The following is a 17,034-nucleotide window of genomic DNA, read 5'->3' on the forward strand; positions in this document are numbered from 1 at the left end:
GAGGAAGCAGAAACAATAATTACAGATTAGAAAAGTAAGGGGTTTTCCCCAGGATTAGATTAAGGCATATGGCCCCTCTGTCAAATTAATCATTTGGTGTTCTTTTCACTAATAGCCATTCTATGTACATCCATCCCTTCCACAAGCAATGCTGAGCATGAAGGTGGAGAAGCCATCCCCCACCCTCCTGTACCCCAAGGTCCCTCTCCACTCCAGTGAGCAGCTTCTGGCGGCCTCAGGCCTGCACACCTCACTCAGCTTCACCACAGCCTGCAGTGACTTAGCAGCCTGGGGACAAACTATTGTGAGCTCAGGCAGCAGAACAAAGTTTTCCTTCTAATCATAATATGGCACCGTCCCTCAAAGGAGATTTGGTAAATACAGATTTTCTTCATCTTTCCTTCTGATGTGTGACTGATTCTAATAAGACTAGTGCTCTGGACACCTGACATGACTGACCTACCCAATCCTCACTCAGCCCCTCATAAAAGGTGTCTGAGAAAAGGTATCCAAGGGATAGAAACTAGTTGTGGTGTCATGGAGGGAAGGCAGAAACCATGTCATTTCTTTTCATTTCTGCAACTTTCTCTGTTCTCAGTCTATAAGACCTTCCCAAAGTTTATCTGAACCTCGGCACACTGGTTTTAAATGCAGTTTTCATTCGGAGTCATCCATTTGGTATAAAGATCCCCATCCTCGTTCACAGAAGCCATTCTAGGTGAAGACACAATGTGTCTTCAATGAAGATTAAGTTTAGGCTATTCTGTCACTCCCTCAAAGTTCCAATAAAGCCAGTTTACCTCAAAACTTGCCATGAGTTCCTCCACAGATGTGTAGCCAAATTCTGATGGTAGCCGATGCTCAGAAAAAAAGTACAGAAGAATCTCCCTAGGAATAGGAGCACAGCAGAGATGGTGATATACCAGGAAGAGTGATATACCAGTGAAGAGCACTCACCTATCAGAACTGGGTATCTCCTGGGTGTTAAACATCTCGGCAAAGATGAACATTTGTGCCCACCAAATGGTTTTACCACTGTCATCAAAGTCTTCCTCAAAAAGCACAGACTGGGGAAAGGGAGGCGGGTGTACCTATAAAAGGGCAACAGGAGGAATCCTCATGGTGATGAACTGTTCTGTATTTGTGTCAATGCCAAGATTCTGTGATAGTGTTACCACTGAGAGAAACTAGGTAAAGGGCACAAGAGATCTCTCTGTATTATTTCTCACAACTGCATGTAAACCTACACTTATCTTAAAATTAAAAGTTAATTTAAAAAAGAAAGGTAGAGGGGCACCTGGGTGGCTCAGTCGGTTGAGCATAGGACTTCAGCGCAGGTCATGATCTCACAGTTCCTGACTTTGAGACCCACTCAGCATGGAGCCCTCTTTGGATCCTCTGACCCACCCCCTGCCCTTCCCCTGCTTTCTTGCTCTCTCTTTCTCAAAAATAAACAAACCTTTAAAATTTTTTTTAAAAATTAAAAATTACTGAAAAAGTAAGAAAGAGAAAAAGTAGAAGGAAAGAAAAAGAAGGAAGGAAAGAGAAAGGAAGGAAGAAAGGAAGGAAGGAAAGGAGGGGGGAGGGAGGGAGGGAGAGAGAGAGAGAGAAAGAGAGAGAGAGAGAGAGAGAGAGATAGACGGAGAGAGAGAGAAAGGCAGAAAACAAGCATGATCTCACAATGCCCATCCATAATCAAGCAGCCCAGGAACGCCCTGCACCTACTTGAGTGTTCTCAAGAGAACTCAAGTTCTAAGAAAACTTAGCATTGCAAAATACCTGGAGGAAAGACATTGTCTAGTGACTTTTTTTCCCTAAGAAAACCAAAGAACTTAACTCTCCAGAGTAATTCCTTTTATCCAGGGATCCACAGATACGCGGATACTCTTAGGAATCCTATGTGAACCCTGATCTTTCCAGTGATTGGCCATTGTTCTGACAGGTGCTTCATTTTGCCAAGAGGCAGTAGCACCCCGCCCTTGTAGTGTGACAGGTTTTTTAGGATTAATCACCTAGATGACACATATTTCATTCCCAGGAGAATATGAAATCTAGAAATTTATAGCTACTATATCTTAAAGGTGCATAAGAGTGTTTTTATGTTGAAGGGTTCTAAGAACCTCAGGTAAATTACCCAAGGGATTTACAAAACTTTTCAATTGTGAAATAATATGGCACACAAAAGGTAAAATAGCTGTTTCCCACATAATTTACATTCCTAGTGTTTTAAGTGTATTATTGGTTTTAATACTCATTTATAGTTTTAAAGAGATTCAATCCAAAACATTAAAAATCCTCAGCATGGCACAACATCAAATATAACACACAAACACACACTCCCCTCAGAATGATTCCAGGTATGTGAGAGGAGCAGAAATCAGACAGCATGGAAAGAAAAGCTGTAACTAGAGTCCCGAGGAAAGGGGACTTGTGGCCACTTTTATGGCTAGTTTGGTGGGGCAGAAGGGGTGAGGTCTTTTACACAAGCCACTCCTCTCTCTCCCTAAATCCAGCCTCCCATTTCTCCAACACAGGGTTCAAGCCTCTCCTGAGCAACAGTCCTTCTCACGTGGTTATACATTTTTTGGGGTTTAGATTTAGAGCAAATCAGCAATCTTCTAAGGAGGTACCTCCAGAGAAACAAATATTACGTGCTGGCGGCATGTGGTTGGGACTGAGAGAGCATTGAAGGGGCAGGTCGGGGAGACCAAACGTTCTGGATTCGTTCTGAATTATTCTCAACCTGTGGAATTTCTACATCAGAACTCACAGCAAACATCATCTATAGTCTAAATAATTTCTCACAAATACATACTATTATTTCTAAAGATAGACAGACATTATTTTAAAATAAAACACAACTTTGAAAGTTCTACAGCTTTTGCCGTGAAGTATTTTCTCAAGACACTCAAGGTCATTAACCCCATAGGTAGTCCCTGAACCCCACTACAACATAGCTTTTTCCCAGTAGCACCAGACAGAGCCTGGCATTGCGCCCCCATGCTGGGAACCCACACATTCTTATTACACGGAAGTCAGGCTGGTGGGTGGTACAGACAGCGAGAAATGCTGGCATGGGAAAGCGAATACACCACCATGGGCACTGTGACAGGGGCCCACACCATCATGGGGAGCCCTAAAGGAGGAGGAGGAGTTAGCTGGCTGTGGGGCAGGAGGGCAGCGGAATGTGAAGGAAGTATTCTAGGCCAACTGCACTACGTGCTGGGGACAAGTATTTTCTGGCAATATTGAGCCCCCTGGCCACATTCAACCACTCTTTATAAAGTGCTAGAAAGCTGTTAAGTGCTACTATATGTTTTATAGTATATATAACCTCATGTAATCTTCATGGAAACTCTTTGGTTGAGGAATTATTCTTACCTCGAGCCACTATGGTTTCCTGATTATTACGGACCCACCCCCACCACAGGCCCTAGTAGGTCCCCTGCACTTTCCTTTGTCTCTAACCCTCTAGGACCTCTGGTTTCTGCCTTTTACTCTCTCCTCCACAGAGCTGCTGATAATTAGCTTTTCCCTTGGGGATTCTGTCCCACAAAACTGATGAGACAGAGGACAAAGTATACAGGTCCTGCAGTCTCCAAGCACAAACACACAGACCTTTTCCTTTTTCTGAAGGATAAATTCGGAAAAAAACTGCCATATGCTGTTAGAAAACTGTAAGATACTAAAAATCACAGAAGAGGAGTCTGAATGCAGTTACGAACTCTTAAAAAATTCCTTCATTTATTGTCTTGAGTCCCTTTCTTCAGTGATTTTCCTTGATGATATCTTCTTTTGTATCTTATCAAACCTCTCTCCACTCACAAACTTCAGGTGTCCTTTAGGACGGTCATAGTGATTCTCTAATCCATGAAAGGTCCTTCAAGGACATATGACAGCACAAAACTCTAGGAATAAATTGGTGTCTGTTCACTAGTATCCACTTAATCAGGTAGATACTGTGCATTCTGGGAGATTCATGGGTCAAGTCCTGCCTTTTCAACAGGACTCTTGTCCCACCAGAAACAGCCCTTCTTCCCTTGGAGCATTTACTCACAATTCTACCCCCAGGCTTGACAATAAAATCAGGAAAATGTCTTTGTTTAACTCTGTCTCTCTTCTCAAGAATTTAAGAAGCAAATATCCTAAAGATCTTCTAGAACTGTTACTTGCATCCAGGACCATAGGAGGTCCTTGGCTATGATGCCCATCTCACTGAATTCCTATCAAATCCATATCCGTATCTGCAAGCTTGAATTGGAAGTTTTTAAAGAGTTCAACTAGCTGGGCTCCAACAATGGGTCAGCACCGCTTCCATCTGCGATGGCCAAGCTGTGCAAAGCTGCAGCTAAGGGCCATTTCCTTTTCACTCCACAGTCATATTCCCTTCTCAACAGAACAGCTTTTTTTCTTCAGAAAAGTCTCTTACTTGCATTAATACAGCTCCATTCTCTCTGGACATGAGCAGGGAAACACCGAGGCACCTGCTCATCCAGATGCTCTTTCTAAAAAAGTAACCTAATTTATAGAAAAAGAGCAAGCCTCTTACTTGAGGTGGTTTGAAACTCTCTTCTCCATCCCAGTGAAAGAGAAAGATGAGGATGAATAGAAATGGCACAGCTTCACTTTCTAAACCCAGGAATTAGATCACAGTTTCCGACAGACCCCAATTGCTAGTGTTATTTACTTTTGTGGGCTTTCTTTTGCATCAGTAACTGGGAGCAACCTGTAACAAGTGCCATACGTTATTTTTTTTAAGTTTATTTATTTTGAGAGCGAGTGCATGCATGCTTGTCAGCAGGGGGAAGGGCAGAGAGAAGAAGAAAGAGAATCCCAAGCAGGCTCCATGCTGATCTCAGATCTCACAAATCGCAAGATCATGACCTGAGCTGAAATCAAGAGTGGGACACTTAACCAACTGAGCCACCCAGGTGCCCCATGACTTCCTTTTTAAAATTTAATTTTTGATACTTTTAAAATGTAAGCTTACATAGGCTTTTGTGGAGTTGAAATAAATGAAGTCCGCCTGATTGTCAAGTTTACATACACAACAATAAACTGAAACAAGGTGTTATAAGGTTAGCAGTTAAAAGCAAGGACTATGAGAGCAGACCACCAGGATTCAAATTCCTGCTCTACTATCCAAGAATTATGTAAAGCTGGGCAAAGTAGTAAACCTCTACAAGCCTCAATTTTCTCATCTGTAAAAAGGGGATAATGAAAGTCTCTGTTTACAGGGCTGTTGAAAGGTTTAAGTGAGTTAACATATGCAAAGCTTATAGGACAGTGCCCAGAACACAGGAAGCACATAGTAAATATGTATTATTATTATATCACCATTATTATTGAGAGTGACTTGAGATTTGATAGTACTCTAATATTTAGGACCAACTGATACAATTTAACAGTCTGGATCTCATCTACCTCTGACTTAACACAACTCAGTCACACCCCATCATCTGAAAATATTTTAATATCCAACAATTCTCTTCACTGAATTTTACATTAGTCCCTTTCAATTTCATTAAAAGTATTCTTTGAACATCTACTAATACATGTCAGACACAATGTGGAAAATCCAATCTATTTTCAAAGATGTTATTCTATTTGGGGATTAAATAAACTAATACACATAAAAAAAAGTAATATAAGACAGGAAAACGCTAAACTGAGTATTATCAGGTAGTGAAAATGAACACTGAAAACTACTATTTTTATTAATTTTATTCCATTAACATGAACTAAACAGAAGTGGCCAGACTCCACTTTGGCAGTGTGGAAAGGGATAAGGATGGAGTCATGTACAAAGTGAACCAAGTAGAGGGAAAGGATTCTAATGACTGTCCTTATAATGGGACAAGCAAGGCAAATCCGGCGAAACATGGTACCCTCCACATTCTACGCAGCTAGCCACAATCTTCACGCCTTGAGAAATTTGAAGTCTAGTTAACACAAGGAATAACATGTGGACCAAATACAGGATAGCACAGCACAGGGTGGGGAAAAACATAACAAAGAAGACAAGAAATCTGTTTTCACCAGTGAAATGTGAGAAAACACACCGCTAAAGGCAAAAGAGGAGACTGATCAATGAGGAGCTCATTTTGTTCCAGTTAAGCTTTGTGTTCTGTACAATTCTTTTTCCACTTAATACTTCTGCAAAACAATCACCCCAAAAAAACTCAAGCTGGGACAGAAAAGAGCTGATTTATTAATATGTTTGGCTTTCAGAGTCTTTGGTTGGTAATAGTATGATGATTTCAAGCACCAAAGATTCTATGTGTTCATCAGGAAGATGGTTTCTGGGAAATTTTTATTTTCCAGTGATGCCTAACTATAGAAGTGAATGTACTTTGAAGTCTCAGTACCTTCAATCACATTATCTCCTTTTAGATCACATGTAACATTAAAATTAATAGTAATGATACACTTAAATGCATAATAAAAATTAGCCAAGGAAAAAATAAGGAAAATGATGATATATAGCAGAGTATCCAAGCTCTACTGCAACACAACCAGACAGCTCTCCAGGTCTTAGTGTGAAGAGTAGCAAAGGATGTGTGTGTGTTACAAAATGTGTGTGTACATGTATGCACACACACTTACATACATGTGTATGTTTCTGTATGTATATGTATGTAACTGCATATATATGTACAGTTATATGTATGTGTGTATGTGTGTGAATACGGGGGTTAAGAAGAGCATGAGACTCCAAATCAAGGAACCTAGGCTGAAACCCAGCCCTGTCCTAGCAGCTGTGTAACTGAGACTTTAAGTGTGTTTGTTTCTCCAAGCTTCAGTTTCATCATACATTCTTTAAAAAGTTAGAAATAATATCAACCTCCTAAGGTGGTGGCAGTAAGGAGCTAACATTTACAAGACACTTGAGTGAATGCCTAAAATATACTAACAGCTCAAACACAATAGCTATTATTACCAAGAAGGCCTGGTTCACACGAAGCAATGCCCTAATCATGAGACATGTGGTCATTTTTAGTAATATGCACACATTTTATTGACATATACAGGCACATTCACACATATAACTTATTTTTTTATTTTTTTAAATATTTTTTAATGTTTATTTATTTTTAAGAGAGAGAGAGATAGAGCACGAGTGGGAAGAAGGCAGAGAGAGAGGGAGACACAGACTCTGAAGCAGGCTCCAGGCTCTGAGCTGTCAGCACAGAGCCCAACACGGGGCTCGAACCCACAAAGTGTGAGATCATGACTTGAGCCGAAGTCGGACCCTTAACCAACTGAGCCACCCAGGCGCCCCACATATATAATTTATTGCATGTGATGCATCGTAGTGCTCATCTGACATGCATGAATCTTGGAACCAGTAAGGAATAAACCAAGATTCCAATTTATGGCTACCTAACTTCGAAACTGAGGATCTTACATATTGCTTCTGGACAAATACTGAAAAGAACTGGTTGGAGAATCCCATTCTTTAGGGACTATACTGTAGACCGTGGCAGTATGAGACTGACATCCATCCAGATCATTTGACAAGTGGCCTTTTTCAACCTCATGATATCTGTACAACACTGAGGTCTGGCCTGCTTCCTCCTCTTTCCCAGGCTAGAGCTTGCCAGCTCAGGTACTACGGCAGATTTAGTGGTCAAAACTTAAGTGTTCAGAAATGTAGCACTCTGGCTTCATTTCTTGGTCAAGAACTTGCCTCTGGATCCCTAGTATCATTAGTGAAGATGTGTCCTGATGCAAAGTCCAAGCAGATCCACCTACATAGAACCAAGAGTGCTTCCTCCCTTCTCCTGGGACAGGAGGGATACTAGTAATGTGTTCCCAAGGGAACATATATGCTCATATATGCTCACATATGCAGAGCCCCCACAGCCCTGGATGTTGCCATAGAAATTTCCACAAAGCCCAGGACAACTGCAGAACTGAGTTCGAGTATTGCAGTGGTTTGCAGTCTGTTTTCACACACAAGACCATAGCCTGGACCTGAGCAGAAAGCGTATGTATATGCCCCACCTCAACATTTCTTTTTGCCAACTCTCTAATTTCATTCTTCCCCAGCTACTTCTTCAGGAAGCTTTTGCAGTCATCACTGATCCAGAAGTCAAAGTAACTGTCTTAATGGAAAATACTATTCCGGCCAGGTCCTCTGGTGTGTTCTCCTGGGCTGAAAGCCTTCCACTTTACAACACAGGCCACTCACAGTCTGTGAACCCCAACCAAACCAATTGGCTCCATTAATTTAGAGGTGTTATTGCTCCTGCCCCTCCCTCTCCATATGTCACCTATTTTAGAGCACTCTTCTGTATACTAACTTCTTTGGCCCCCTCCTATCCTTGGTCCCTATTTGGAAAAATTCCGAATCCTGGACTTTATCCCCTCTCTTTCTCCATTCTTTGGGAACTGAGATCCAGACATCTAAATTCCTCATTTAAACCTGCCCACAAATGTTAACATTCTACACTGAACCAAAAAGTAAAACTCAATTGCCCTTGGTAAGTTTAGTATCTAAAGCTACAATAGGAGAATTTGTAGAAGGCCATACAAATGTCATGAGGGTCTTTGTCAGGCAAAAACCAAACAACTAAAAAATAAAAGAAAGAGGAAGGAAGGGAGGGAGGAAGGCAGAAATTCATAACATCCAGGACAGAACATCCACTATATTGTCAGACCATGTAACAACAGGCAGTTAGTGACAATAGTTCTATTTCAAGACAAATTTAACCCATGGTGCATCTGTATCAGTGTAGTTAGGGAACAAGTCATAAAGTCATTCTATTGAATCTTAACAACTTTAGGGCTCAGTAGGGGGAAAAAAAGAAGATCAGGAGTTGTCACTGCTTAGAAAGTTCAACAAAGCATATGGAAATATGTTAGCAAATATGTTTACCTTAAATTGGACGTCAGTTTTCTTACTGTTTCTTTGACATATGTGCTTTGAGAAGACTTTGTCAGTGAAGAAGTAACTCCGCAACCACTATACACAGAAAAGCTGGCACTGTCTCCAGAGCGTGGACTTAAATCTTCCATCAGTGCACTGCGCAAAAACAAGCTGAGGCTTATAATTTCAAAGTAGGCATCACATTAGATACTCATAAATTCAGAAACATTAATATGTGACAAATGGAACGTTAATACACCACAAATGAGAGCAAGGCCATAAATGTGCTAAAAACTACCACTTACGAATTCTCAATTAGAAAAATTACTATTTATTCCTGACAAATCTTGTTCCAAGGTTTTTGGGGAGCCACAATTAAACAGAAGTGACAGTAATGTATTCTTAGCAACAGTAGTCACATACCATTTGTCTCACTGGCTGAAAGGGGATCTTAAACTAGAGTTCTGTTTTAGCCTGGGAAAAGGTACATACAGAAATAAAACAAAAAGGGGCAAAGTCCGTTGAAAGGATAACTTAGTCAAGATCTGGAAGAAGAAGAGTGCTCCAGGTGATGTGTAATGATCCCTGGCAGAAATGAGGTAAGACTGCTGGAAGAGTTAAAGGCCAGGCTGCAGGGGTGGCGTGCAGGGGGAGAAGAAGAAAGGGGAAGAGGAGGGGGCTGGCGCTCGTGGCCATGGGGTGGAACTGGAGTTTATTCTAAGCGAAGTAGGCACTACCACTGGAGGGTTTCTTGTGTAGTGTGTTGTGTTAATGAGACCCAAAGCTTTCAGTATTGTGGTAACAAAAAAAGTCTAAGAGGTCTGGGAAAACATGCAATTTGGAAGACAAAGCTATGTAGGCAGGAAGGGGTCCAATCAAGGAGGGTTCTGCTTGTCAAGCAAGGAGGAGATTGTAATCCTTTCAATGCTAACGTTAAGACCACAGCTCTAAAATGTTTTATATATTTATACCGTATGGGCCATTTAAAAATTGGATAACAGTTTAATCAAATGGAATGTGTTTCTACTGTCAACAGACTTCTGGCATTAATTCACTAACTTCAGCTGATATTTCACTTAAGATTAAGAACATTGTAACTAATCTTGTCTATTAAAGAATACTTGCACAATATTGGAAGCCCATTGACTATAGATTCCTTTATGCTGACATTTTATTAGTCTTTTAAAAAAAATTTTTGTAAATTTTTATTTATTTTTGAGAGAGAGACAGAGCACGAGCAGGGGAGGCACAGAGGAGACACAGAATCTGAAGCAGGCTCCAAGCTCCGAGCTATCAGCACAGAGACCGACACGGGGCTCCAACTCATGAACTGAGAGATCATGACCTGAGCTAAAGCTGGAAGCTTAACTGACTGAGCCACCCAGGCACCCCTAAAGTAGTCTTCTAAGCAGTCTGTGTGCCTACCTCACAGAACTGTGCTGAGGGTTACCCCGGAAGTTAGCTCAATGCCGGGGCGCCTGGATGGCCCGGTTGGTTAAATGTCCAACTTCAGCTCAGGTCATGATCTCACAGCTTGTGAGTTCAAGCCTCGCATTGGGCTCTGTGTTGATGGTGCAAAGCCTACTTGGGATTCTCTCTCTGTCCCTCTCTGACCTTCCCCCACTTCCTCTAAGTAAATAAACTTTAAAAAACCTTAAAGAAAAGAATTTAGCCCAATGCCTACTCTTAGCAAGTGCTCAGTCAAAAGTGCTTAGCACCTAATTATTATTGTTATTATGATCTTCCTTATCATCACGACCACTATTAATGAGTTCGATAAGATTCTTCCACTAAGATTGTTTTAGGGACACCTGGGTGGTTCAGTAGGTTAAGCGTCTGACTCTTGGTTTCAGCTCAGGTAATGATCTCACTGTGAGCGGCCTCTGCACTGGCAGCCTGGGGCCTGCTTGGGATTCTCTGTCTCTCTCTCTCTCTGCCCCTCCCCCACTTGCGCTGTCTCTGTCTCTCTCAAAACAAATGAACTTAAAAAGAAAAGACTGTCTATGGTCTTAATTAGACCATAGTTCTAACATTCATGCCATAGATATAATTCCAAGATGATTCAAAACAACACACAACCTCATACAAAGCTAAAAGTAACATATCACACACACACACACACACACACACACACACACACACACACAATGTGCTTTAGTTTTTTGGATAGATTTTAAAATTTAACTCAAATTTTAATAAATAACTCTAGGTTAAACCACTATCCATAAAGTGGCCTAGCAACATCATGGGGGAAAAGCTGGACCATTTATTCAATCAACAAATGTATCATCTTTTGAGTCAGTTGCTATTCTGGAAACCAATGACACAGAGGTGAGCAAGTCAGCCCTGCTCTTATGGAGTGAGTTAGGTCCTACTGAAAAATATACCAAATCATCAAGTAGAATGTAAAATATTAAAATAAATAGATGATTCAATAAGACACTTTGCAATAGGAATAAGTGCCCTGAAAACACCCGAGCAGGATGCTACGATCTGATAGTGCACCTTGTCAGGAGTGGGGTGAGCTATTTTCGATGGAACGTGGAGATGCTTGGATGGAGACTCAGACACTTGCAGTTAAGAAGAAGAAAATATATGGCCCCGGGCCTGATGGGAAGACAGACATTCAGACAGACAATTCCACTGGTCTTGACAATGCCGTTGCTCACTGTTGTGTGTCAGAATGTGGCTGTTATTTAACAGGTAATTACTGAAGTGGAACAGATTATGACAATCTGACCCTTGCAACAGTGGCTGTCTGAAATCCTGAGTTTGCCTGCGAGAGTTGGGGTCCCCAGAGGAGAGAATACTTAAACCAGAACTTGAAGGAAAGACTAAAGGCTTGTGTACAGCTTGCAGTGGGCAAAGGAAGCAATACGGACAAAGAGATGGAAGTGTGATAAAGCTGAACTAAAAGCAATTCAGAAACTCTGGGAAGCAAAGTAAGGGCTACAGGGAGGGGCAGGACTAAAGGGGACTTGTGCCATGCTAAGGAGTTTGTCACTTATCTTGCAAGTGATGGGGCTGTGACAGGCTTTTGAGTAGAGCAGAGAAGTGAGGGGAATTGAGTATTTGAGGGATGCCTCTTGTCAGCAAGTGCGGAAAATAAAACTCCTCTCTGCTTTTTTCTGGTACTTAATCCAATGTGCTCCTATGCAAAAAGAAACCAGGATTTGGATTCGAAGCCACAGGGTCTACATGCCTGGAAAGCACCTGTGAGAAGTTTGTCTGAGGGTAAGAGATTGGTTCCTTGAAAACATTCTTTTTATTTTTTTGGGCATCCAAAATATTCAGTTGATTTTATCTTAAAAGTGACAAAAGTCTCACGTAAGAAAATTCTAGCAAGCAATGATTATTATAATTACATACACATATAACAACAAGATAATCAGCCACACACACAAAAAAATCAAGTTCATGATTTCATGTTCACACCTTATACACATGTGACACTTTCAGTTCTTTGGCTATATTTCAGTAATTTGAATTAGCTGCCTGCTGTGAGTAGGAAGTTAAGCCTGTTCCATTTCATTATCCCCAATCCTCACAAAAGAAAATGAAAAGGTTTGGGAAAAAGGTAAGAAACCCAGCCGTATTCTATTCTTTCTTGTCTCCTTTGTAAAATGAGGTTCCATTCTTAATTGCCTTTGCTTGTTGCTATTATTTTCTTTCTTCTTGTATTTAAACATTGATAATTACTTTGCAACAGTGTAATTGCACTCACTTGGAATTTGTATAATTGCAGTACACTCACCTTTCCCGATTAGGTAATGAAGAGTTTCTCTTCATTTCTGGAGTATCACTACACAGCTCCTGTTTTTCTTCAAAAGACAGACAAAATGAAGACAATTGCATTTTGATGATGACACAATACAGTGAACTGAAAGAAGTCTTGGTGGTTTATTAACTACTTGTGGATAATCTGGCTTTGTATGTCAAACATCCTCTCGTAAAACTGCACAGTGTGTTCTTAATGCAACTTATAAAAACCTCTTAATAAAGTGTATATAGTGTATATACTAATCCAAGAACCTCTGTAACTTGTTTTTTGCAAGCTCTTTTTCATGATGCTTATTATCTGCTATTGATGTGCATAGGGGGGACTGCTGGGGGCCGTCAGGATTCCCTTCTCTCACCAGCCTCTGCCCAGACCACCTCCTGTCTTCCCCCTAGGATCCCATTCTATTCCACTTTAGGTTCAGGTTCAGAAACATCCTAACAGATCCTAACCAGAAACGTGTCTCTAGTAGAGAGTCAAACTTTAAAGCAGGAAGAGACTCAGGAGTCATCTCGTGGATCTTCTCACTGAGAGAACCTCAGAATTGTAGGTTCAGGAGGGTAGTGATTCATCTACAGTCCACAGAAGAGCAGAAATGCTTTGACCCCTTGGATTGGTTTTAAGATGGGGGGCAGTATAAGCAATAAGTCAATATATCCTTCTTCCACCTGTCTCTAGAATTCATTGTGATAACTGTCCAAATATCTTGTTCCACCAAGTGAACCCTTGCCAGCAAGTTTAGGGCCATCACCAAGTGGAACAGCACAGCAACAAAGAAAGTTTTAGATTGTAGGTGAATGGCTCAGGGTCTGCCTGACTCCTTTAAATAAAAGAGGTTTTCTAAGCACATTGCAGGCACCATTGATTTTACCCACTGGCTTGCATAATAAAAAGTGAATTTTTTTTTTTAGCCCAACAGCCAACTAATCTATAATTACAGTCATTTGAAAATATTTCACAACTTGTTCTTTCCAAACCCAGGACGAGCATTTGAAATTAAATATTAATTTTAGGATCAAAATTGTATTAACAGTTTTTCCATTACTATTTGGAAATTCAACAGGCACATACTTGAAATCATGTGAATAGTTTGAAACTTCTATAAAACACCGGCTTTAAAATCAAGAGAGCCTTACAAAAGAAATCCTGATTATGGAATTGCAAATTATCCTAATTAAGATGAAACAGAAAAAAACAAAGTGTGATTTCTTAGGGATCTCACTAATGGGTTCAAACATAAAGACGTGAGTGAGTGACTGATTGGGTTACTGAAGCAACAAAGTATGAAGGAAGGGAGAGCTTACCACCAAAAGTGAACACACAATGATGGCAAGGACCCCGATACAAAAAGGACTGGGAACAATAGCCAAAATGAGCTGAGATTTACTAGAGAGACTAAGAACGGCTTTAAAACTTATTTCAGAATAAGAAGATGACAATGAAAATGACAGACTTGCTGCTTAGGCCCAATGGTATAATATTAATATAAAACAGAGAATGGTGCAATGACAACAATATAATAAAAGAGTTAGCCATAGTAGTACGCAGACACTAAGAAAACAAAACTTTGAGTCCAGGATGCTTCCAGCTTCTCTATCCTGGGACATTGTTTTGGATTGAATATTATAAGAAGGCAACTCTAAGTTTAAAAACAGTTCAAGCCTCTCACCTGAGAGAAGGCACATCCCATAGGTGTAAAGGAACCAATGAATGTGGGTGTTGAACTAGTCTTAGTGATCTCAAGGGAATCACGAAAAGCAGGAAAAGGACTAAATAACTGAAGGAGGAGGAATGTCATTATAATTTTCAAAATACAGTCTGAAAATTAAAGAGCTCATATCAACTCTTTCCAAATTTCTAGACAGAATTCAATGCAGAGGGTGATAGGAGTCTACTGTGAGGGACGTCAGGTTGTGTGGCAGTGCTGGGAGCCCCCTTCTTAGGAACAAAGTGTCCCTTGGCCCTTCAAATCACATGAGATTGGCAGCTTACTCTCTTCCCACCCCTCTTCCCACTTCTGGAACAACCAATTGTTACTTTTTAAAATCCAAACTGTTGCCAAACTTGTGACATGCCACATAAGTCATATTGAAAACAACTCAAACATGACAGCTAATAGATGTAACAGATGTAAACTGAATTCTTTTTTTTTACCTTTTTTCATAAGAGAAACTTCCTTTTTTTCTTGTTTCAATGAAAGATCAGTGCCACTTTTATCTAAAACCTGAAAAACAAACTGTTTACTTAAAGCTGCACAAAAATACAGGATATATCACAAGGTGCAAAATGACCTTGAGTACCAGTGCCCACATCAGAGAGAGAGGCCAGGAGTACAGTTCATGTGCATGTTGTGAAGGGAGACAATCATGTGAGCTGTAGAAAATTATATTGGTGTGCATCTCAAGAATGGTTACATCAAAACTGTCACACATAATTCTACCATTTCTATATAGGGGTTTTGATACTTCTATCAATACCTGTACATATATTTTAAAAAATCCATATCTTACGTGAATGTAACAATGACTCCAACAAAGAAGCCAAGTATTTGATTCACCAGGAGCAATGATGGAGCCTCTGCTGTTTTGAGGAGGCTTATCACACTTGTGGTCCATACGGAGCAGACACAGAGCATGAGGTCAATCAGTGTCACGCAATGAAATGTACATCAGTACAATCAGTGCAATGAAAACCTTGGGGAGGTTGGGGCCTGGGACCTGAGGCCCCAAAGTATGATGGGGAAGAAGACATGGATGGGGATGGGGATTACACTTGGGTGTTGACAGAAGGGTCGCCTGGTCATTTGACCGAATTCCTAGAAATCTTCCTAAAAGGGGGTGTGGAGCCTTAATGTGTTGAAGCCAGTAAAGTGGGTGGCACTTGAGAGTGAGGGTGTGTGTGTGTGGGTGTTTGCTGTCTGGGTTGTGGGGGAAGTGGGAGTTGTGAGAGCTGAGGGGAACAGTGTGCCATCCAGAAGCCGTGTCCGCCATTGCTTTGGGAATCCTGAAGACCCATTTTGCAAGGCTCACACAAGACAAACTTACATTTTGAGAATGTACTTCTTTAGATCAGAAAGAGAGAGAGTTAGTTTATGCCCTTCAGGAAAGTGGACCCAGAACGTTCCCTTTGTGTATTTTGCAAATCTGTGAGAAGGTGGGGAAACAGGCAGTAGAAGAGAAAAATGGAGAAGGCAGGGGTAAAGCAAAAGCTCCTTGATCTGAAGACCACTGAACAGGTGCTGAGACACAACTGTGTCCCCACGTCCATGACCTCATGGAAGGCACGGAGCTGTTGGCTTTCTGGAGCTTGCCCACCGTGTCTGTGTCCTGCGCCTTTCAATCCCCCTCCGCCCTGCCAAACAGACGTGGGAGGGAGAAGCTATCTCCCACCTTTTCTCTCCTCCTAGGAAACACAGGCATATATTTTACATGGCACTCTGGAAACTGTGCTCCATCAGGAAGCAGGTTAAATGGGCACACATGTAGCCTAGCAACAGAAGGCCTTTGAGGCTGTCCGTCATTGCTGTTTCTATTTCACTCAAGTCCATCAAAACAAAAGACTTGTTAGGTAAGGGCAAATAAATAAAACTGATTCTAAGCTGCTTTTGTCCATTTCAGAATAGTTTTGTACTTATACTGTAAAAAAATTTGTGCCCCAGAAGTAAATAAAGCGCACGTATTTTTTAAAGTTGATTTTGTAAAATGACCTTAAAATGTACATCTTATTTATCTCTGATGTATCATAAAACTTAAGGTTTTCTTTTAATGTGCTGATATATACAGGAAATCTACATGCTTTTTTAAGTGCCTCTAACTTTGAACTAAACATTTTTGACCAGTTTATAAGCAGCATAACAGCAACCATAAAATAAGCTGACAAGAGGAACGATGTGATGCCTCCAGTTATATAATCACTTTATTGTAATCCATGATAATCCTGCTTGGAATGTGTTCATTTTCTTTGGTACCTCTTTCTTGTGATAAAAATCAGACAAGACGGAAGCAACCAAGATTAACAAAACTGACAGCACTCCCAGTAAGGAACTTTTGTTGGTGGTGTTATCAGCATAGCCTCATGAAATTAATTGCTTTTGCATTTTATTGTTTAGTTCCCTGCTTTGAGCCCTGCCTTGTAGCGGCTGTTTCTGTGAGAGCATCAGATATGTCCCCTCCTTCCAAAAATGGCACCCAAACAAATCTTTCCCATCTGTACTGCAGGAGAGGTTTTCTTCTTTTCTTTTCCTTTCTCATATTTTCTTTATTCTTTGGCATAGAGATGCTTGAAAGATTTTGGATAAACAATTCACACCTACAGTATTTCCTTTCAAATAACACTGTGTAAATATCCGAGTTCATAGGATGCTGTCTTCTATTACAATGTACTT

At 40.7% G+C, this 17,034-nt stretch overlaps 1 protein-coding gene across 3 annotated transcripts in view; it reads right to left on the reverse strand.

Annotated features, from left to right (window-relative positions):
- The window catches only part of MORC1 (MORC family CW-type zinc finger 1), a 162,926-nt gene that overhangs the window by 10,454 nt on the left and 135,438 nt on the right, over positions 1-17,034 (reverse strand). For all 3 annotated transcript variants that reach the window (XM_053220815.1, XM_053220816.1, XM_053220814.1), the window contains exons 21-24: positions 14,805-14,874; positions 12,627-12,693; positions 8,882-9,028; positions 801-888 (exon numbers count right to left, since the gene is read on the reverse strand). In XM_053220815.1, coding sequence (XP_053076790.1) covers positions 801-888; positions 8,882-9,028; positions 12,627-12,693; positions 14,805-14,874 — 372 coding nt within the window. The remainder of the gene's footprint in view (positions 1-800; positions 889-8,881; positions 9,029-12,626; positions 12,694-14,804; positions 14,875-17,034) is intronic.

This window comes from Acinonyx jubatus, chromosome C2 (assembly GCF_027475565.1).
Source record: "Acinonyx jubatus isolate Ajub_Pintada_27869175 chromosome C2, VMU_Ajub_asm_v1.0, whole genome shotgun sequence".
In the NCBI taxonomy this organism is placed as follows: domain Eukaryota; kingdom Metazoa; phylum Chordata; class Mammalia; order Carnivora; family Felidae; genus Acinonyx; species Acinonyx jubatus.